The sequence below is a fragment of the Lipotes vexillifer genome, unplaced genomic scaffold (genome assembly GCF_000442215.2).
Source record: "Lipotes vexillifer unplaced genomic scaffold, Lipotes_vexillifer_v1.1 scaffold64, whole genome shotgun sequence".
NCBI classification, from domain to species: domain Eukaryota; kingdom Metazoa; phylum Chordata; class Mammalia; order Artiodactyla; family Lipotidae; genus Lipotes; species Lipotes vexillifer.
Genome location: NW_006791024.1, coordinates 593,142 through 616,808, shown reverse-complemented (window position 1 = coordinate 616,808; position 23,667 = coordinate 593,142). Strand labels below are relative to the sequence as shown.

At 46.0% G+C, this 23,667-nt stretch overlaps 1 protein-coding gene across 1 annotated transcript in view; it reads right to left on the bottom strand.

Annotated features, from left to right (window-relative positions):
* Positions 1 to 3,630, bottom strand: part of PSEN2 (presenilin 2) — a 17,293-nt gene extending 13,663 nt beyond the window's left edge. Inside the window, exons 1-4 of the mRNA XM_007464179.1 lie at positions 3,490 to 3,630; positions 1,830 to 2,044; positions 443 to 584; positions 254 to 306 (exon numbers count right to left, since the gene is read on the bottom strand). Of these exons, the coding sequence (XP_007464241.1) occupies positions 254 to 306; positions 443 to 584; positions 1,830 to 2,044; positions 3,490 to 3,630 (551 nt within the window). The remainder of the gene's footprint in view (positions 1 to 253; positions 307 to 442; positions 585 to 1,829; positions 2,045 to 3,489) is intronic.
* Positions 3,631 to 23,667: the final 20,037 nt, after the last annotated feature.

The window sequence follows — 23,667 nt, the reverse complement described above, 5'->3', positions numbered from 1 at the left end:
AAAGAGTACAGGCAAACCTCAGGGAGGTTCAGGTTGGGTTCCGGACCACAATAAAGAGACTACGCAAGAAAGTGAGTCACAAATTTTTTGGTCTCCCACTGCACGTAAAAGTTAATGTTTACACTATACTGTAGTCTATTAAGTGTGCAATAGCATGATGTCTAAAAAAATTTTTAAAACAGCATTAATTAAAAAATAATGCTGTTGCAGAAATGGCACCAACAGACTTGCTCAAGCCAGGGTTGCCACAAACCTCGAATTTGTAAAAAACGCAGTGTCTGTGAAGCCCGATAAAACGAGGTATGCCTGCACCAAAAATCAGGGTCTATTTTACAGAAAAAAAAAATGAACTCTGTTAAAAAAAAAAAAAAGAGCCAGGGTTGCTGCCAAAGAGGCACCGAGGCATGGAAGGCAGGAGGAAAGCAGGCGGACTGGCGCTCACCTTGTAGCAGCGGTACTTGTAGAGCACGACCAGGAAGATGGTCATGATGACAATGACGCTGATCATGATGAGGGTGTTGAGCACGGAGTTGAGGAAGCGCTGGCCCGCCGAAGATGTGTCCTCGGTGAAAGGTGTGTAGATGCTGAGGGAGGGGCAAGGGCTAGGTCTCTGTGCCCTGCCTGCTTGCATGCCTCACCCTCATCCAGGGAGCCTGGACCTGGGGTGCAGGTGCCCCGGGCACCCCTGCCCCTCAGCACCATGCTCTGGCTGCCCTGGCAAGCGCTGCCCACCATCCCCATGAGCTGCCCTGCCTTCCCGTCTCCTGGCTCCTGACTTTGGCCTATGACTGAGCCGACGTAGCCGCACGGAAGGGCCTGGCTGGCCTCACCAAGGCCAACTCAACCCTCCCCTGGAAGTGCTTCTCTCTGCTGACCCCAATCCCCAGCTCTGGTCCAGGGAGACCCAGCGGTTCCCTACATCCACTTCCTTATCAGCCCCATCCAGCCTAGGACGCCTCCGCCCCCGCTGCTTCCCTACCCACACCCAGCGTAACCCCGTAGCTGCACAGGCAGCTAATAAACTCAGAAGGTAATTCACTGACACCTCGCTCTGGACGTAGGGAAACAAACTGCCCGCAAAGCGCTCAAGGTCTCTTAACGCTTTTCACCTGAGCTGCTCTGAGTCCCCCAACAGACTACAAGCTTCCTGAGGGCAAGGGCTTCTTTCTCTACTCTTTTCATTAAAAAAACCATAAACAAAATTTAACAAAAACTCCCTAAAAAAAAAAAAAAGAAAGAAAAAGATGTTTAGAGAAGGTACTCGGCAGCAATTACCACAGGGAGGCTGGGGGAGGGAGCAGAGAGAGCCCTCCCATTTTCCCAGGCTGCTGCTTCTGCCTGCGTTTTCTTTATTAAAATAAACAAAATCTCCCGTGCAAGGCTGCAAGTAAGCTAAGAAATCATTTGGTCCTCCTTGGTTTACATTCATGGGGATATGAAGAGGCCCAGAGAGAAAGCAACTTGCTTGTGGTCACGCAGTGATGGGTGGTACAGCCACACCTGGGACGGAGAGCTTGCCTCCTGCAGTGAGACCCGGAGCGCTGCCCGGGCGGGTGGCAGGTGCTCTTCTAAGCCCTTTATGTAGATTAACTCACTCAATTCTCCTGGTAACCTTGTTATCAAACCCATCATACAGACGAGGAAACTGAGGCCGAGAAAGGTTAGCAATGTACCCAGGCAGGTCACACAGCCAGGAGGCAGTGGAAAGACCAGGATGTGGACTCGGGCAGCTCCTCGGCCCTGCTCTTCACTGCTGGCATGGGGCCAACACAGGCTGCACTCCCCTCCCCCAGCTCCCCCGCCCCCTCCCCGCCAAGCCCCCAACTCACAGCTGTCCATTCTTCTCCGTGTAGAAGCGCACAGACTTGATGGTGGCCACTACCACGATCATGCACAGCGTGACAGGCACAAATAGCATGATCACATGCTTTGCCCCATATTTGAGGGTCAGCTCCTCCTCCAGGCCTGGTGGCCGCCCGGGGACCCCGCTGCAGACGTAGCGGTCAGGGTCCTCCTCATGGTCCTCCTCACTCTCCTGGCCTCTCTGTGGGAAACCACGCTGTGAGGGCCACGGAATGCCCCCCCAGAGGCCTTAGCGACGTGGCGCATGGGTGTTTTGGAACCGGAAACGAGAAGTTTGAATGTTGCTTTCCAGATATAAGAACCAGTCTATGGGCTGTAGTTTAGATGTGGGAGTGGTGGAATTGCAGGACATTTGAAAAGTTTACGAGGACAATGAGAGATTTAAGTTGGCGCTGACCACAACAGATGCAGGAGGGGAGGCCACTTTGCTGTGGAACAGGACGGTCCACTTAGCTGTGGAAGAGGACGGCCTGCAGAATGGGTCTGGGGCATGTCTAAAGATCTGTCCCCTCCCTCAGTATAGGGACTCAGGATGCCACTCAGTTCTGTTCACATGGCCACACTAATTTGGCAGGCCAGGTGATAGGAGGAGGGCAGAAATTAAACTCTGTTGGTTGAAAAATCACAAACTAGAATGGTCAGCACACATGGGGACGTGGGGACTGTCTCTGATTGTGAATAAGACACTGGGAATTTGCAGAGGAAGAAATTACTTTGAACTTTTTGCACCCCGCCCCACCCCCCAAAGCAGTCATGCAAGATTTGCAGCTCCGAAGCGAAGAGGCTAACTGGGCATCAAGCATCTGGGAGGATCTGGGTTACATATAAATGAGGAGGCAGCGAAGGAGGACAGGACACCAGGCGCTGGCACACACGGATCTGCAAGAATTTGTTTTGGAATTGTGGCAATTCAGGATCATTAGCTGCTTTGTTAATTACATTAACAGCCAAGACAAAGCCAAATGAAACAAAAATCAAAAGTGGCTGTTCTTTGGTATCAGTTCTTTGCAGAGAGAATTCCATCTATATATTCATCTGAGAAAGAAAGGAACACTGTTAATGAACAGGAACTGAAATAGCTGAAATGCACAAAAACTCCAGGAGATAAAAGACAAAGCAACTAGCAAGAAACGGGCTAAGGAGTAGCTGTGCAGTGGTCTTGAGCTGGTGAGATCTCTCTCAGAGCCCAGAGGAGGATAGGAGAAGTGAGCTCAAGTTTCAGCAAAGGGAAATAAGGCTGGCTGGAAGAAAAAATTACTATAATGGGCAAAACGAAGAATGGAATTTAGGCAGATTCAAATGTTGTTTTACCCTGATGAGGAGGGAGGTGGCTTGGCTAGATGACTCTCCCAAGTATATCTTCCACTTCGTACTGTTACAATCTCCTGCCCTGCAGGCTGCAGAGGTAAAATCACAGTGCAGCCCAGCCCTCCTGCTATGGGCTGAATGTTTGTGTCCCCCAAATTCACATGCTGAAGGCTAACTCCCAATGTGACGGTGTTAGAAGGTACGGCCTTTCGGAGATGATTAGGTCACGAGGGGGGAGCCCTCATGAATGGGATTCGTGCCTTATAAAAGGGGCCCAGGGACCTGTCCGGAGGCCTTGGACTGCTGGTGGCAACCTACCAACTGGGCGGCACCCTCTCCGTTCTCCAGGCCCTGCCTGCCTTCCTGGCAGGAGCGCGGCATGGGGCTCTCGGCTGACATCAGGGACGTCCGCTCGTCACACACTTCTTCCTCGCTGTCAGAGGCCATGAATGTGAGCATGACCCTACCTCCGAAAGTGCCTGGAAAAGGAGCACAGGGGACCTCGTTCCACTCTCCTGCGAGGCAAAGGCAGCGGAGGGTGAGAGGCGGCTTTAAGACCTGCACACAGGTCCTGCCCGCAATGACCACCCAAGACGCGCTTGTCAAAGGACTGCTATAAAGCAACAGTCCCCAGGAGCCACTACTGAGGCTGCAGCAACCTCGAGAGGGACTGGCTAGAGGAGATTCAGGCCACAGGGGGCAAAACCCCCAACTAGAAATGTCAGAGTCCCCCAAACTGCCAGCACACTCACTCATTCAATCAACAAACATCTGTTCAGCACCTATCGTGTGCCAACGACACTTTTGTCGTAAAAAATTAAAAACCAACCGTCCAACGTGACAAATTATATAATCCAGGTGTTCATCAAGAGGTACAGAAGCACAAAAAAGGGACTAAAACTCAGAGATCAGGAGTGTTTTCTGGAGAAGATAACGTCATCTGACAGAGACAGATTTTCCCAGGGGGGGAGGCAGAGGGCATGAAGAATGTTCCAGCCTGAGCCCAGCACTGCTGGGGTTGGGGTAGTGATGCTGTGGAGGTGTGAAGGGTCTCTGGTGCCGAGTTCAGGAAGTGTGCTTCGTCCCCCGAGGACAGAGGTGACAGATCAGATCTCTGGTTAGAAATATCAGTCTGGCCACTGACTGAAAAAGGAGTTAAAAGAAGGAAAGGTGACCTCCCTGGAGACAATTGTGGGTAGTGAAGAGGGCCTAAGGTGGCAAGAATGGATGGGAGTAAGGAGAGAGAATCCAGAAAGGGTAGGAGGGAGACAGACAGGACCAGATGTGCGGGACAAAATGGGACAGAGTCCAGGACTAGGGCCAGACAGGGAGTAGGATGGGGGAAGTGGAAGAACAAGGTTTCAGAGGAAACACTGTGAATTTGATCCAGGAATCTGCTCAATGTAAATGGGTTAAAAGGGTGAAGATGCCTGGGAGGCAGCTGGGTGTCGGGGCCTGAGGTGGAGACGAGAGTCATGAGTTTAGAAGTGGCGGCCACGGGAGCAGTGAGCTGAGACCACGAGAGGCGAGTGTGTGTGTGTGTGTGAGTGCGTGTGCGCGTGCGCGCGTGTGCGCGTGCGCGCTGGAGAAATACAGCTGAGCGTGGGACCCACAGGAAAAAACAAGGCTGAAGGGACCATACGGGAGGCAGCCTGTCCCCCGGGACTGCTGTGCCGCAGTGGTGTGGGCAGAGCAGCACCACCGGGAAGCCGGGGCAGCCCAGAGCCCTACCAACATCCTGGGCAGGTCAGCTGGGCTAGCGGCTGGGCCAGCTCCCCTGTCACCTGCTTCCTGGGACCCAGGGCAGCCTCACGCCACTCGGCACAGTCAGGTCTGCTCTCAGCTCAAAGTTCATCTCCACGTCAGTTGCCCCCAAGAATTTATGATTTTCAAGTGGAGCAGGCAGGTTCCTTCTACTAAGTCAGCCAGCTCTGTTCATCTTGGCAGGGCCGTTGTTTTTGAAGACAGTGCCCCAGGCCGTGGCCTGGATTACTCCCAGCTGGACTTCAACTCCATCCCCAAGTACAGGCCCACGGCAGAGCCTGACTCTGCTCACCTCACTGACTCGGGCCCTCATAAAAGGCTCCCCCGTGGCTCTCACAGGGATTTCAGAATGAACAAGCTAAGCTCCCCCGGGGTCAGCAGAGATAAGACAAGTACAGGAGTGACAGCAGTAGTGACATCAGTAGGAAGTAAAGTACAGCAGCTGCCAGGAGAGGTGACGAGGATGCTGTGCTACTGCAGTTACGACTAAGGTGGGGACCAGGGAGGCAGTGGTGGGAGGTGGGACCATCCCAGGGTGGGGCGTGGAGGCCTGACCGGGGAGGGGGAGCTGACGCTAGCAGAGGGGGCCAGCCAGGGTTTTGGTGCTGAAGAGAGATGTGACCAGAGTGCACTCTGTGGGAGCAGAGGGCCAGCTGAGCCCTCCTGCCTCTTCCCGGGAGGCCCCAGGACTAGTGTGGCCTAGGGCCCAGGAGGCGGATCTGCCTCTCAGCGCCCAGACCTGGGACCAGCAGAGTCTACCTCAGAGCCTAATTTGAGGGGACACGGCTTTGCAGCCCCACAGGCTGTGAGACCTTGGGAAGTTCCTAGCTTCCTTCATCTACAGTAACGGTAATGAAAGAAACTACTTAATGGGGACCCAGGAGGGAAAACTTCAAAGCGCTGCTCCTCTGCAAGGCTGGGCCCCGCCAGATAAATCCCAAACAGACCCCTGCCTGGACCCAGGAGATCCCCTCGCTGCCCACTCTGGCAACGGTGAGTCTATTCTTACTCAAAAAGGGGTACCCGCACACAGAGCTGGCTGCATTTCTTCAAGCTAAACCGGGACATTCCAACTGGAGCAGTGCAGTGGCTCTTTCCATACTTTATTCTGTGGCACGTCAGATTTGTTTGGGGTGTGAATTAATCATTTAGTTACAATTTCACTCCTTCTATTCTTCTCACGCCTCTGGAGGGCCTGTGATTTGTCTTTACCACAACTGGAGGAGCAGATCAGGAGTCCCTGCATCTAAACGGCAGGGCTGCACTCCCAGGGAAGGGGGCAAGCTCATCCTTCAGAACCACAACAGCTGCAGCATCCTGGCTGCCTCTTCCCCTAGTGGGGAAATGGACAAACAAGGAGTGAAGATGCTTCTTGGAAGGAGAAAGGGAGCTACAGGGCGGGTGGGGACAGAAAAGCACGGGACCCGGATCAAGTAAAGTCCTTCCAATTTCCATTTCTTCAGCCAGTCACCAAATCCCAGGAAAGCACTTCTGCCTCCCAAAGTCTGTGAAGGACGCGCCCCGGGAGAGTGAGCTTAAAAAAGGACTGTATCCCTTCCATGCAGCATTGCATTGCACACAGGCAGGAAGTCAGAAAACTACAAAACATGCTTTTCCATCCACCACATGTAATTCATGGCCTCCTCACGAGAAAACAAATGCTCCCTGAGAAGATTCCTTCCCTCCTTGCGCTCTGCCCAGGACTCCCAGAAAACCAAGGCACAGAGGGGCTGCAGCAGGGAAGGGCTGGACTTGGCTGTGGCTCTAATCGCAGCCCTCTGGGCCTGGTGGTCATGAGCAGAGGTGGACGTGCCTCTCGGAGCTCCTAGCACCTGAGGGCATGGCTTAGGACTTTCAGAAAGCTATAAGATGCTTGAGATGCTGTTTCTCAAAGTAGTACAGGCCACCTGAGGGGTGGTGATAGAACAGCTGCTGAGCACTCGCTATGCACTAAACACAACAGTCGGGTACGAGGTACTGCTATCTTTCTCCATTTCACAGATGAGGAAACAAGATTTAAAAAGTGATAGGTTCAAAGTCATCCTCGGACCTAGGTAGTCAGGTTCTGGGCTCTTAAATGCTACGCTAGGGTGCTTATTTAAAATGCAGATCCTAAGTTCCATCCTGGCCAAAGGTCCAGGGATCTGCATTTTGAGATGGTCCCTGGGCAATTCTTAGGCTGGTGTTAGACCTTCCCTGGAGCTGCTGCCGAGTAATCAGATGCCCCAGCCAGGGCCCAAACTTGGTACTGGAAGTGTCCAGTTACAGTTCACCTCCCTGTCTCAGGGGCAGGGCACCTCGCTCACCTAGCTTGGCACACCTACTGCCCTGTACAACTTGCTCGCTGAACGGGGGTGTGAAAGAACGAACAGTCCTTCCTCCTGAATACCCTGTGCCTGGTCAGAGAGCCACTGGGGAGGCAGATGAGCAGAAGCTTTTCAGACTAGGAGAGCCACAGGGGGAGAAGAGAGTGGTCTGGCTGAAAAAGTCCCCAAGCAATGCCCACCTCGAAGGAGGGTGTGGTAAAACTGGGGCTCAAGCATCGCTGGTACCAAGTGGACCAGCCTTTCTGAAGGCAGTAAAAATCGAGGGCTTTAAAAACATTCATATCTTTTGATCCTGAAATGCTACTTCCTGGAATTTGTCCTAAGAAAATAATAAAAGTTTTACATAAAAACATGGTTGTTGCTGTCATTTATAATTTTTTTTAAAAAAGTGAAAATGACCAAGATGCCTGACTCCTTAAGATAATATATCCATTTGATGGGATCTAACATATGACTACTAAAAATCTCACTTCAAAGAATATTTACTAAAAAAAAAAAAAAGAATATTTACTAACATACGAAAACAAGATGTTAAATTTAATAGATATAAAACTTGACATACATAATTATCTGAATTGTCTTAGAAAATGCATGTATATGAAGGATTGGCAAGAAATATTACAAAACATTAAAGGTGGTTATCTTTGGATAGTGAGATTGTGGGTGATACTTTATATTTTTCTGCATTTCTCAAAGCTTCTATAGTAAAAATGGATTGTGCCTGGCGTTTTTTGTAAAGCTATTAAGTTTTTAAAGGGAAATAACAAGTATCAACATTTAGACCGATTTTCTTCCATCCCGCCTTCTCCCACATCCTCTCTCCCTGGACTGGGGGGAACAGATGGACTCAGGAAGCCGCTTTTACACCTTCTCCTAACCCCTCTTATTACCTGGTTCCTGAAGGAGAACAGAGCAGCTGGGATATACTCCTTTTGCTTCTAAAGCAAAAATTTTCTAGGGAAAAATCACCACTCAAATGTATGCAGATAAACAACCTTCTTGCTAATGTTTCTCCACATCAGAGCACCAGTGACGCCAAGAACTCCTGCCGGGAGGCTGACTCACAGGCAGGTGCTGGTGGGACTGGGTGACTCTCCTACTGCTGATGTCAAATCCTATCAACCACATAGCAACCGGCTCTCCGTTCTCTCTGACGGAGCAGCGGGAAAATGCAGAGAAGCTAATGGGAGGAACAGGTGCCTAAGACTGCATTCTGGAAACCCTTCCCAGAACAAAGCACTGTGGCTGAAAGCTCCTTGGATTAGGATGTAAAATCAAACATCCAAAGAAGCCACTGCTCACTCCCATTAATCAGCTGAATGGGATCCAAATGCTGAATGAGCCAAACCAAGGGAGTCTGACCCAGAGAATTTCCCCAACCTTGCTTGTGTCAGCAGTTCCTGCAATTATTATAGAAACCCCAGTGACCCAATTTCCTCAACCTGATTTTCATTTCAGAGAAATGCAAAGGTTTTGACCTTAAAATTCAAGGCCAATGGACCTAAGTAGGAAATTGATCTTTAAATGCCATAGTAAACACTAGTGCCTCATGCAAAAAGATGGAAATTTTGGCTCCAAAAGAAAATTGGGAGTCACTGCACTTAAGACAAACAGGTGGTCAGCAGAGAAAGGCTTGGATCCGGGTACTTGTTTCCGCAGGCCTAAGTGAACAGTGCCCCTCACTTTCTTTCATCATTGAAGAATATTTGACTTCCAATATTACAGTAGTTTCAGGTGTACAACATAGTGACTTGATAGTTTTATAGATATTCCATATAACGTTATTGTAAAATACTGGCTATATTCCCTGTGCTGTACATTACATTCTTGTATCATTTATTTTATTCATAGTTGTTTGCACCCCTTAATCCCCTTCCCCTATCTTGCCCCTCCCCGTTTCCTTCTCCTCACTAGTAACCACAGTTTATTCTGTTGGTCTGTTTCTGTTTTGTCACATTTGTTCATTTTATTTTTCAGTGCTCCCTCAAAGAGGGTGGCATTGGTTTTAAATGGGCCTTTTTCTATGGTCACATGGCTATTTCACAGAGCTCCCATGACCCCTGGGGTGCTCCCAGCCTTCCCTCACACTAAGGAAGAATTTCCTGAGCTGAGGAAATTCCCTTAGAAATTCCCACAGCTTGCCTGCCTGTCTCCCCTGACCATGTACTGGCCCCGGCTGACCATCATCCATCTGTCCATCCACCCTGCCCATACTCTGATGCACATCACTTGCCAGATGGTTCTCCCCAGCACAGGGAGGTGGCCTCGGCCGGAGCCAGGGCCTGAGTCCCACAGGGAGGCCCTGAAGTCCCACTCCACCCTCCCAAGTCACAGGCCCCAGGCGACCCTATGGGACCTCCTGAAACCTTGACCCAGGCTCTAGATTTACCTCTGTCTGCCCTTTCCTACTCAGAAGTTCCCAGGGAACATTTTCTCTCATTTCCTGAAGGAGCCTGGAAAAGGGGCGGTTTGGAAGTGGCAGAGGGAAGCTGTGAAGGTAGCCACCGTTGAGTCGGGCCCAGAAAAAGTTGTGGGGTTTTGTTTGTTTGTTTTAATGAGAAGCAGTAAGCCAGTGGGCAAAAGCTGAGCCTTAGAAACGGACAGAGTTCAAATCAGCTAGCTGACTAATGTGAACCACACACTGGGACAAGTGGCCCACACACTCGGGCCACTTCACATGGCCCCTGTCCTCTTCTGTAAAAAGCAGGATAGGCACACTTTGCAAGATTACTGTAAAAACTAGAGATAATGTGTGAAGTGTCTGGCACAGAGCTCAATAAACGGTAGTTATAATGAAGATGAAATAAAGGCAGGGATTCAGTGAGAAGGGATAACAGAAGCCTGTTGATGGCCCTCTTGGAAAGCTACGATCTGCTAAACCACCAGACACACGAGTTGAGCACCAAGGTCACGCCTCATCCAGGCCCCGGGTGTTTCCACTTTAGCCCCAGTCCAGGGCACTCCGGCAATGTGAACATTTTGTCAAACAAAAGGGCAAGTCCATAGACTGATGTCAGAGCTGGCAAGGACCTTAAAGGCCATCCGGTCAGCACCTCATTTCCCATTTAGGGAAACTGAAGCCCAGAAGGACAAAAGGACAAAAGGTTAAGGGCCCATGACCAGAAGCCACAGTTACAGCTCAGGTCTCCAAATTACCGACAAGGAGCTCTTCCCTGCTGCTGAAAAGTACTTGTGAGGGTCACATACTCAGTGGCTCAGGACCATAGTCACGCAGGTAGCCTACAAAACACAGACGAGGTCAGGATATGTCTCAGCAGATACGGTACAGCAGAAAGTGAACACCCTTTTTCTTCCCACTGTTCCAGAAGACTGTATTTTAGCAAAGACAAATCAGCAACCCATTCTCCCAGGCAACGAAGAAACTGGACAGAAATGATCTCCCTCCCTCACACCTGGTCCTCCCTGAGGATCAATTTGAAATTACTTTCCCCCAGACTGTAATAACAGCAGCCTCACCACCTCCAGGTCAAGAAGCCAACACTGATTACACAGGGCTTGAAGCCCATGTCAGATCCGGCCAGCTCAAGGTGCGGAGAACCTCTCAGGCCCTGGCCAGAGGCAGTGTGGAGGGTGTGCCAGCCTCAGAGCCCTTGTATTCCACCCCCAGCCCCACCCCCAGCTGCTGCAGTCCAGGAACAGGTGGAAATACTGGCAGAAACATTTGTTATCTTGCCAGTCCCCAACTAAACAGTGTCTAAAAGTCAAATCAACAGCTGAAAAACAGCCAAACATGTCTTCAATAAAACGTAATGTGACCTACACACACACTGCTTTGGTTTCTTTATAAAAAATTTTTGTTTTTGTTTTTTGCTTTGCCAGGTAGTTGCTAATGGAGACCACATAGCAATGTCCTGGGCGGTAGTGCAGTGACATGGGTAGGGCATGAGTGTGGGAAGCGTCCTGTGCAAAAACTCAAAAGATGAAGAAGACACAGCCAGCTGGGTCCAAATCCTGGTGCTCACAGCCATGGAAGCCACACAACAGGACAAGCCACTTGTCTCCCTGAACCTCAGTTTCCCCTTCTGTAAAAGGGTAAAAGTAAGAACAGCTTCAGTGTGATCGATGCTCTTAAGACAACTGTGACAACCACTGTACAAAATGGCTTTTTGTTGTATATGACAAACCTAAGTTATGTTATTGTCATTATTACCATCAGTGACTTAGCGAGAGGCCAAGGTAGGTGGGAGCCTCTCATTTGGCAAAGCCTGGGGGTGCAGCGGGGCTCTGAGTAGCCACAGAGGAGCTGGGGCGGAGGGGCGATGGGCCCCCAGGCACATCTGAGCGGCAGCCCCTGGCCACGCTCTTCTTTGTCCTCCTCTTCCTCAAACAGACGGGCTCAGGGCATTCACCTCCCGTGCACGCACATGTCAGACTCTAGACTTGGTGCAACACCAAACGATACAGAATTTTTCCTAAAAACCTGACGCAACATCCATCCCACTCCACAGCAACATTCCACCAAGCCCCCCACCTCCAGCCACTGCCCTGAATGCTCCCTCGCACACCCAGGGCACAAACCTGGATGGCCTGCCTGATGGGTGTGGCTGAAGCTGCAGCTCTGAGCTGGAGACAGGACCCAAGGCCCTTTCACCAGCCGGGCTCAGACAACACCGCTGCTAACACATTTCCTCGTCCCACACAGCCACATTCACATAGAGGGGAACCTGAGGCTCACACACCGGAAGCAGCTTATACGAAGCCTTTTATCTACTGCCAAAGGTCTTGGCTGAAGTCCTTGGAGACTCAGGTGTCTACAGAATGGGGTCTATGTAGAAGTCAGGGGCATCCATACCGGAAGCCGGGGTCTGTACCGATCAGTTACTCTCAGGACAGGCTGGCAACCCAAGCTGTCAATTTTGGGTCAAGTTGGCTCTGCAACTGTTCTGGATGGGATGGATGCCTCTCAGGTTCTCCGTCTGTAAATGAGGATGCAGGCACTGCACCAATCCACAGTTCGCACCGTAAAAAGGGAATACTCATTAAGTCACAGACGGGGGCATTTCACCCAACTGTCAAAGGGCTGAGGTCTAGTCCCAGGGCTGGACAACAGAACTAGAGTCCAGGACAACGGGTTCTAAGCTTGGCTCTCATATATCCGATCTGCGTGACCTTGAACAAAGTCACTTTAGCTCTGTGGGCTGAGTTTCTTCATTGATAAAATTTTCTTCAGCTTCAAAAGCTAGATTCTGCAAGTCTCCTCGCAGCTGTAAATGCCTGATAAAACGGCCAAATACCAATGATAACGAAACTGGGGTCTCCAAGCCCGGACCTGAGGTCCTGTTCCTCACGTACGCGGGAAGACCTCCGCCTCCCCTCCTGCCCCCGCCAAGCAGTGCCCGGGCCGGGTGCCACAGGCCGGCAGGACTGGGCGCCCATTAGGTGCCAGCCAGGAGGGAGGAACACAATGCCGCGTCCGCACGCCTTCGAGACCCACGTGCACTGCTCCTTTAAATGCCCCGGCCCTGTAACAGCCCGCACCGCGCCCACCCCGGCGGGGGCTCCGGCGGCCGGGTGGACCGGGCCCTGCTGAAGGCCCGAGGCCTGGGGCCCCTCCCCGCGCTCCTTCCACTCCCCAGTTCCGGGCCGGCCCCGCCGCTGTCCCGGCGCCCTCCCCTCCCCGGCCGCTGGGGCCGCAGCCCCGGAACCCTCCAAGGGGCCGCGACCGGCCGCCGCGAACGGCGTGCGGAGGGCAGGGCCCGGCTCGCGGGTTGCAGCTCCACCCCGTGCCCTTCAAGCCGCAGGCGACCGGGCCGCGACCCGCGCGCGCGTTCCAGCCCGCTCACCTGCTCCGCCGCGGTGCTCCGGCATTGTTTACGCAGCTGGCAGAGCGCCCGCCGGACCCGGCGCCGGCGCAGACCCCGCCCCCGGCCCGCCCCCGCCTCGTAGGCGACGCTACGCTCCCCGGTCCACGTCGGGGCCCCAACCGGAGCCGCGGCCCTGGAAAGGCAAGGGGCGCGGGAGAGGCCTGGCTTGCCCCTCTGCGCCGCAGGGACCCCGGAATGGACCTGACGTTGGACTGACCACTGACCTTAGAGTGAGTGGAGGCTGGGCCTGTAATGTAAGAAGGCCTTGGCAGCAGCACCATAGGGCGGTAGCGCATTTGCTTCGTGGACAGTCTCCTGTCTTGTAGTTTTAGGTCCCCGCATTCCAACCCCCCACCCCACCGCCGGTATTTACTCACAATAAGGGAGCTCTAGTGGCCTGGGGTGAGCTAACATCTTGAGAGTTTTCCTGGTCTGTGTTCTAGAGCTTCAGAACTACCAGATAAAATTGAACAGGGATGAAATTGCTACCCATGACCTGAGAATTGACCTGGAACGTTGTTTCCAGGATTTGGAGTCCAAGGGGTGAGTTGTCAATAATCTGATATTTCTGAGTGGCTTCGTATTTTAAAAAGGTGAAATTCACACAACATAAAATTAACCATTTTAAAGTGTGCAATTCAATGGCATTTAGTACATTCACGGTATGGTACAATCCCAGCCACCTCTAATTCTGAAACATTTCCATCACTCCAAAATAAAACCTCCTACCCATTTAAACGTTTCTTCACATCTCCTTCTCCCCTCAGTCCCTGGCAACCTATTTACCTATTTTGGATATTTCATATAAATGGAATTATAACACTATGTGACCCTTTGTAGCTGGCTTCTTTCACTTAGCATAAATGTTTTCAAGGTTCATCCACATTGTGGCATGTATCAGCACTTCATTCCTTTTTATGGCTGAATAATATTCCATTGCATGTATAAACCACAATTTGTTTATCTGTTCATCCACTGATGGGCCTTTGTGCTGTTTCCACCTTTTGGCTGTTGTCAGTAGCACTGCTGTAGACATGCGTGTACATATATTTGTCTGAATACCTGTTTTCAGTTCTTTGGGGTACATACCTAGGAGTTGAATTGCTAGATCATATGGAAATTCTATTTTTAACTTTTTGAGGAACCATCAAACTGTTTTTCACGAGCCTGAACCATTTTACACTTCTACCAACAATGAACAGAGGGTTCCAATTTCTCCACATTCTCCATCACTTGTTATTTAACATTAAATTTTAAAATTATTATTTATTGCCTTCCTAATGGGTATGAAGGTTTTGGTTTGGATCTCCCTGTTAACTAGTGATGTTGAGTGTCTTTCCTGTGCTTGTTGACCGTTTGTATATCTTCAGAGAAATGTCTACTCAAGTCCTTTGCCCATTTCTAATTGGGTTATCTTTTTGTTGTTGTAAGTGGTTCTTTATATATTCTGGATATCAGACCCAATCAGATATATGATTTGCAAATATTTTCTCCCATTTTGTAGGTTGTCTTTTCACTTTCTGATAATATCCTTTAGTGCATACATGGCTTTAATTTTGATGAACTCCAGTTTATCAATTTTTTTCTTTTATTGCTTGTGCATTTGGTGTCATAGTCAAGAATCTATTGTCAAATCCAAAGTCATGAAGATTTACCTCTATGTTTTCTTCTAAGAGTGTTATGGTTTTAGCACTTACATCTAGATTGTTGATACGTTTTGAGTTAATTATTGTATATGGTGTGAGGTCCGGGTTCAGCTTCATTCTTTGGCATGTGGTTATCCAGTTGTCCCAGCACCATTTGTTGCAGAGACTGTTCTTTCCCCCCGTGAATGGTCTTGGCCCCCTTGTCAAAAATCATTGGGCTATAGATTAACGGGAAAAAACAAATTTTAAAAAGAGCTATTTAAATGAAAATAAACCCAAGATGGAAATGGGGCAGGTCTGCATTTTGACAGGCAAAATAATGATCCAAATAATAACCTTTGATAAATTAGAGAAATGAATTACAAGTAACAGAAACAATGATTAAATAATAGGTTCTTTAAAATGTAAAGATCCTTGAGGGTCACAAACTCAACGCTAACTGATGTATGAGTCATCTCTGCAGAATCCCCAAGAAAGGACTGCCCAACCAGGTTTGTCGTTGTTTTGGGAACTTTCAGTATTGTACTTTATTGAGAGGTTGAATTTCAGCCCCTAATGTGGAGCATAAAGACTCGTAAAATGAGTTTAGGAAGTATTCCCTCTTCTATTTTCTAGTAGAGTTTGAGAAGGATTGGTGTTAATTCTTCTTTAAAGGTTTTGTAGAATTCACCCAGAGGAGCCGTCTGATTCTGCCTTTGAAGAGATTTTTGATCACCGATCCTATCTCTTACTACTGATTCAATCTCTTTACTTTTTATAGGTTTGTTCAGATTTCCTATTTCTTCTTGAGTCAGTTTTGGTAATTTGTGTGTTTCTAGGAATTTGTCCATTTTCTGTAGATTATCTAATTTGTTGGTGTATAATTGTTCATAGTATGCCCTTATAATTCTTTTTTTTCTTCAAGGGTCATAATGATGTCCCCACTGTCATTCTGATTTTAATTATTTAATTATACCTTTTCTCTTTTTTATCAGTCTAGCTAAAAGTTTGTCAATTTTATTGAGCTTTTCAAATTTTTCATTTTAGTTATTGTACATTTCAGCTCTAGAATTATTTCTGTTTGGTTCCTTTTTATAATTTCTGTCTCTTTGTTGATATCTTCTATTCGTTTATACATTGATTGTTCTCTGGTTTCCTTTAGTTCTATGTCCACAGTTTCCTTGAGCTATTTGAGCACATTTAAGACAGTTCATTTAAAGTCTTTGTCTTAGCAAGTCCAATTTCTGGGCTTCCTCGGAGATGGTTTCTGCCAAATTCTTTTTCCTGTGGATGAGTCATACTTTTTCTTTGTATGCCTTGTAATTTTTTGTTGACAGCTAGACAATTTGAATATTGTGGCAGCTCTGGAAATCAGACTCTGTACCCCTTGGCGAGGTTTGCTGTTATTGCTTGTTAAGGGTTACAATCATCCATTTGTTTAGTGACATTTTCAAACTATTTTTGCAGACTGTATTCCTTTTTTTAATTTAATTTTTATTTTATATTGGGGTATAGTTGATTTACAATGTTGTGTTAGTTTCAGGTGTACAGCAAAGTTATTCAGTTATACATATACATATATCCACTCTTTTTCAGATTCTTTTCCCATATAGGTTATTAAAGAATATTGAGTATTGTTCCCTGTGCTATACAGAAGGTCCTTGTTGATTATCTATTTTATATATAGTAGTGTGTATCTGTTCATCTCAAACTCCTAATTTATCCCCTTTCCCCTTTGGTAACCATAAATTTGTTTTCGAAGTCTGTGAGTCTGTTTCTGTTTTGTAAATAAGCTCATTTGTATCATCTTTTAAAATTCCACATATCAGTGATATCATATGATATTTGTCTTTCTGTCTGACTGACTTCACTTAGTATGATAATCTCTAGGTCCCATCCATGTTGCTGCAAATGGCATTATTTCTTTCTTTTTTATGGCTGAGTAATATTCTATTGTACATACGTACCACATCTTCTTTATCCATTCCTCTGTCAATGGACATTTAGGTTGCTTCCACGTGCAGACTGTATTCCAATCATGTGTAGTCACTGAGGTCTCTGTTCCATTATCTCATTGGTCAGCCACTGACTTGACACAGATTTCCTTAAATACCTGGAGTTCACCCCCACCCCGCCCCAAATTAGAAGAAACCTCTCCTGGTCTTTGTAGATTGGCCCTGAGCCGGATTCTCCTGTGGCACTTAACCAGGCCACCTGCAACTCTGCCTTAGTCTTTATTTCCTCCTTGCATGGAAGATCAGCCAAAAGTGCAAGCCTGGGGTCCTCTCAGGTCTTTTCTGAGCATGTGTCTGGCCCTGGACATGTGTGTTGTAGTCTGGACTTCCTGATATAAGAAGTAGCCCTTCAAAGCCCTTATTCTTCCAGTATCTTCCTCCTCAGCCTTCCCCTTTCCAGGCTTTTTGGTTTGTCTGCTGCTTAACCCCATCTGCCGCCCCTTGCCCCAACAACTGTGGGTACTGTATGTCTTTAAATCCTTTCAAAAGACACCACCTGGGAAGCTGCTCCAGTCTGAGGGGGGTGAAGCAAATGTCAGCCTCTGTACCCTCACAGAACTGCCAGCTGGGCCAAAATGTACAGCCACATTTTTGAGAACAAGGTCTGTATTGCCCACCCTGGCATCAGCAAGCCACAGCAGGGATTCAGGCAATTGTCTCCCTGGCTGCTGCTGGGCTGGGGAATGGGAGATGGTGGGTGGGTAAGCAAAAATGCTGCAACAATTTCTTACTGAAATAGCAGCCTCTTTCTTCATGAGTCACTCCCCTGGTTGCTCTAAGTTTTTTTTTATATTAGATTCCAGAGTTGCAGAAAAGCTGATTCTGTCAGATTTTATCAGCTTAATGGTTGCTTAAGTGCAGGTACTGATTCTTGGAGCTCCTGGTCTGCCATTTTCCATGACATCACTCCTAAGTAGCCTCACTTTTACCACTGAACACTATTGACTGAAAAATTTTCTCCTTGATGCCATGCTCGCCTTATTTCTCTCCATGGTGGATTTCACCTCCTCTGACCGTTGTTGCTTCCAGGTGTCACTGGAGTTCTGTTCTCACTGTGCACACTCTTCTTGCGGAATCCACCCATGACCTAAGCTGCCACCTCTATGTTGATGAATCTCCAACTTAGTCCTCCCCCCAGAGCCCCAGACACGTGGACCACTACTCATGGGCCGCTCCACTCAGAAATCCCACAGATCACTCTAGGTGAAGCCGTGTGAGTAAGTTCTGGCTAATGGGATGGAAGGAGAAGAGGTACATCCTTACTCTTAATCTTCTTACGATCTGGAACGTGGAGGTGATAACCAGAGCTCAAGCAGCCGTCTTGGACCATGACGACCATGAGGATGGAGAATCAATAAAATGGAGGGAGCTCTGTCTTTGATGATTGTGGAGCCACTAGCTTAGAATTGCTTACCTCCTTACTCTGTCTCGGGGAGGGAAAAACAATTTTATCTTGTTCAACAGGCCGTTGTTATTTTGTGACTCCCTCACATGAAACGAAACCAAAGCTTGCTTAATGCACAAGACTATTCCAGCCCTATTCCCCTTACACCATTGCTCCACTGGCTGTACTAAGCTACATGCACCTCTCTCTGCTAGCCTTCCTTTGCACAGCATCTACTGCAGACAAGTCACTTTTCTCCCTCACTTCCTGTGAACATCTCTAGAGCAGGACCTATACATTTCTTGGATTCCTGACATGTCAACTTTTTAAGGCAAGAAAAAGAGGAATAGGGAATGGACAGTTCTTGGATCCCATTTATATGTGCTTTACGTTTTATTTGTCTTAACTTGAACTATTAGAACAACTCTGGAGGGGTGGAACATTATTATTGCTCTTTTATATATGGGGAAATGGAAGTCAACAAAGACAAAGCTGTTTCCCAAATATACATGGATAACGAGGGGCAGAATTAAGTGTAGACCTCGAGTCTGTCTGACCTGATGCAGCAGCGCTCTTTAGCCCACTTAGAAGGTTCCATGTCAGTGCATCGGCTGGGCTGTGGCTGAGTAATCTTTGATGAATTAATTCCCTTCATGATTCTCCTTTGAGATTGTCACTCTCAGCTGCTTTTCACATGCTGGTTTGTGAAGGATGAGTAAGCACCTTCCTGAACCTGACCTCGGTTCCAGAAGGGGTGGTCTCTGCTTCAGGTTTTGCTGTGCAGGGGATTTTAAGTTTCCTCAAAAAATTAAAACTAGAGCTACCATATGATCCGGCAATTCCACTCCTAGGTATTTATCCAAAGAAAATGAAAACACTACTCCAAAAAGATATATCCACCCCTATGTTCATTGTAGCATTGTTTACAATAGCCAAGATAGGGAAGCAACCTAAGTGTAAATAATTTTTAATTTTTTTTTTTTTTTTTTTTTTTTGTACCTGGCAATTAAAAATAATGTCAGTTCAAGAAGAGCTGGCTCTCAACAGTTAATACAACATTTTTTAAAACATGATGACTAGAAAGAAATTTTTTTTTTTTTTTTTTTGCGGTACGCGGGCCTCTCACTGTTGGGGCCTCTCCCGTGGCGGAGCACAGGCTCCGGACACGCAGGCTCAGCGGCCATGGCTCACGGGCCCAGCCTCTCCGTGGCGCGTGGGATCTTCCCAGACTGGGGCACGAACCCGTGTCCCCTGCATCGGCAGGCGGACTCTCAACCACTGCGCCACCAGGGAAGCCCAATTTTTAATTTTTTGAGCAACGTCCATACTGTTTTCCATAGTGGCTGCACCAACTTAACATTGCTACCACCAGTGCACAAGGGTTCCCTTTTCTCCACATCCTTGCCAACACTTGTTATTTCTTCTCTTTTTGATAATAGCCATTCTGACAGGTGTGAGGTGATATCTCATAGTGGTTTTGATTTGTATTTTCCTGATGATTAGTGATGTTGAACATCTTTTCATGTGTGTTGGTCATCTGTATATCTTCTTTGGAAAAATGTCCATTTAGCTCCTCTGCCCATTTTTTAATTGGGTTATTCGTTTTTCTGATGTTGAGTTGTATATTTTGGATATATTATATTTGTATATTTTGGATATTAACTCCTTATCAGATGTATTATTTGCAAATACCTTCTCCCATTCAGTAGGCAGCCTTTTCATTTTGTTGATGGTTTCCTTTGCCACGCAGGAGCTTTTTAGTTTGATGTAGTGCTATTTGTTTATTTTTGCTTTTGTTTCCCTTGCCTGAATAGACAGATCCAAAAAAATATGCTAAGACCAATGTCAAAGAGCCTACTGCCTATGTTTTCCTCCAGGAGTTTTATGGTTTCATAAAACCTATGGTTTAGGTCTTACATTTAAGACTTTAATCCATTTTGAGGTTATTTTTGTGTATAGTGTGAGAAAGTGGTCCAGTTTGATTCTTTTGCAAATGGCTGTCCAGTTTTCCCAACAACATTTATTGACAAGCCTGTCTTTCCCCCACTGTTTATTCTTCCTCCTTTGTCATAGATAAATTGACATATAAGGGTGGGTTTATTTCTGCGGTCTCTATTCTATTCCATTGATCTATGTGTCTGTGCCAGTATCATACTGTTTTGATGACTGTAGCTTTATAACATAGTTTGATATCAGGGATTGTGATAACCTCCAGCTTTGTTCTTCTTTCTCAAGATTGTTTTGGCTATTCAGGATCTTTTGTGTTTCCATACAAATTTTAGAATTATTTGTTCTAGTTCTGTGAAAAATACCATGGATATTTTGATAGGGATTGAATGGACTCTGTAGATTGCCTTGGGGCATACGGGCATTTTAACAATATTAATTCTTCCAAACCATGACCGTGTTATATCTTTCCATTTGTCTTTGTCATCTTCAGTTTCTTTCATCAGTGTCTTATAGTTTTCCAAGTATAGGTCTTTTACCTCCTTGGTTAGATTTATTCCTGGGTATTTTATTCTTTTTGATGCAATTGTAGATGGGATTGTTTTCTTAACACATTATTGACCAGAGGTGTATTAATCTGTTTTTAAAGAGTGATACAACTAACATCACTGTGCAAAGTTGTTAGAACTTAAAATTGATCAAGGGTTCATTATAGAACTCATGATTGTCATTATCATTCACATCTTGCTCCATTAGGTTTTTGTTCCAACCTTGTGTATATTATAAATATAAAATTTTCTAAAATGACGCATCACAAAATTTTGAGTGAAGAAGAATTTTTCGGCAAATTTTATGCAGATACTTTCTCTGATTGTCCGAGTGACATATATGCTAGTGTCTCAGAAGATGATAGTTCTTCAGAATATAGTTCTGATTCAGACGATGTGAATATTAGACCAAAAAAAGACAAACCTTAGTGATTGATTTTGATAGGGAAAGTGAAAATGAAACTTATGGTGCTGGAGAATGCTCCTTTCCTTCTACAGAAGAGTGAATTGAAGACAACATTTCATGAAAATTAGAAGACTTTACAGGTGTGTCAGATGTAACTATTGAATGTAATAAACCCGCAAAGTGTTAGTGAAATAACATAATTGATTTTTGGCTGGCCAAAATAAAAATCACCGGCCATAGGCATTAGTTTCTGCAAAAATTCCCCAGTCAATAATGAGTTAATTTTATTTTTATTTTCTGATAATTCATTGTTACTGTATAGAAATACAACAGCTTTCAGTATATTAATTGTGTATCCTGCAACTTCACTAAATTTATTTCTTAGTTCTAATAGTTTTTTGGTTGATGTTTTTAGAATTTTCTATATATAGTATCATGTCATCCAAAAACAGTGACAGTTTTACTTCTTCCTTTCCAATTTGGATTCCTTTTATTTCTTTTTCTTGTCTGATTGCTGCGGCTAGGACTTCCAGTACTATGTCAAATAAAAGTGGTAAGAATGGGCATCCTTGTCTTGTTTCTGATTTTAGAGAAACACTTTCAGTTTTTCACCCTTGAGTATAATGTTGGCTGCTAGTTTGTCATATATAGCCTTTATTATGTTGAGGTATGTTCCCTCTATAACTGCTTTATTGAGAGTTTTTATCATAAAGAGGTGTTGGATTTTGTCAAAAGCTTTTTCTGCATCTATTGAGATGATACTGTGATTTTTATTCTTCATTTTGTTAATGTGGTGTATCACATTGATTGATTTGTAGATAATGAACCATCCTTGCATCCCTGGGATAAATCCCACTTAATCATGGTATATGTATGATCCCTTTAATGTATTGTTGAATTTGGTTTGCTAATATTTCCTTAAGGACATCTGTGTTCATCAGTGATATTAGCCTGTAATTTTCTTTTTTTGTGGTGTCTTTGTCTGCTTTCCGGTAAATGCTGGCTTCATAAAATTAGTTTGGGAACATTCTTTCCTCTTCAGTTTTTTGGAATAGTTTGACATTAATAGTTTGGTATTAATTCTTCTTTAAATATTTGGTAGAATTCATCTGTGAAGCAGTCTGGTCCTGGACTTTTGTTTGCCAGGAGGTTTTTTTTTTTTTTTAATTACTGATTCAATTTCATTACTGGTAATTAGTCTGTTCATATTTTCTATTTCTTTCTGATTCAGTCTTGGGAGATTGTATGTTTCTAGGAATGTATCCATTTCTTCTAGGTTGTCCATTTTATTGGCATATAGTTGTTTATAGTAATCTCTTATGAGTTTTTGCATTTCTGTGGTGTCAGTTGTAACTTCTCCTCTTTCATTTCTGATTTTATTGATTTGGGTCCTCAATCTGTTTTTCGTGATGAGTCTGGCTAAAGGTTTATCAGTTTTGTTTGTTTTTTCAAAGAACCAGCTCTTAGTTTCATTATCTTTTCTTTTTTTTAATTTTTTTTTGCAGTACGTGGGTCTCTCACTGTTGTGGCCTCTCCTGTTGCGGAGCACAGGCTCTGGACGCACAGGCTCAGAGGCCATGGCTCATGGGCCCAGCCGCTCTGCGGCATGTGGGATCTTCCCAGACCGGGGCACGAACCCATGTCCCCTGCATCGGCCGGTGGACTCTCAACCACTGCGCCACCAGGGAAGCCCTTTTCTTTTGTTTTTTTAAGTGTCTATTTCATTTCTTTCTGCTCTGATCTTGACGATTTCTTTCCTTCTGCGAGATGCTTGAAGGACACCCTGAAACAGCTTTTGCCAGTATGTCTAGAAATTGCCAGCAATTGCCTGAAAGATTATGTCGATTCACGTAATGACTCACATTTACATCATTTTCTCTGCATTATAGCTAGGATGGCTCATCTCTCTTCAGAGGATGTTTGTATTATTATTATTATTATTATTATTTGGCTGCACCATGCAGCTTGCAGAGTCTTATTTCCCTGAACCAGGGATTGAACCTGGGGCCCTGGCAGTGAGAGCACCGAGTCCTAACCACTGGATCACCAGGGAATTCCCGATGTTTGTATTATTTTAAAGGAGTTACTATGATGTCTGCTTTTACCATTTCAATAATTTAAGGTAGACATATTCTAACTTTTTGGTTTTGCTACCCCTTTATGCTCTCAAAACTGAGGACTCCAAAAAGCTTTTGTTTATGTGGACTATATCTATCAATATTTATGGTATTAGAAATTAAAATTGAGAAATTTTAAAAATTTATTCATTTTAAAGTAATAGCAAACAATGACATATTAACGTAACATTTTAATGAAAAATAACTATATGTTACCCAAAAAAATTAGCGAGAAAAGTGGCACTGTTTTACATTTGTGGTAGGTAGAATTATGTCCCCCAAAGAAGTCTATACCCTATTCCCTAGAACCTGTGAATATGTTACTTTAAATGGCAAAAGGGACTTTGTAAATGTGACTAGGGTTAAGGACCCTGAGATGGGGAGTTTTCCTGAATTGTCCAGGTGGGCTTAGTCGCACGAACCCTTAAAAGTGCAGAACCTTTCCTGGCTGTGGTCGGAAGGAGATGCAACAACTAAAGAAGAGTCAGAGGGAAATGCAGTGTTGCTGGCTTTGAATATAGAGGAAAGAGACCTCAAG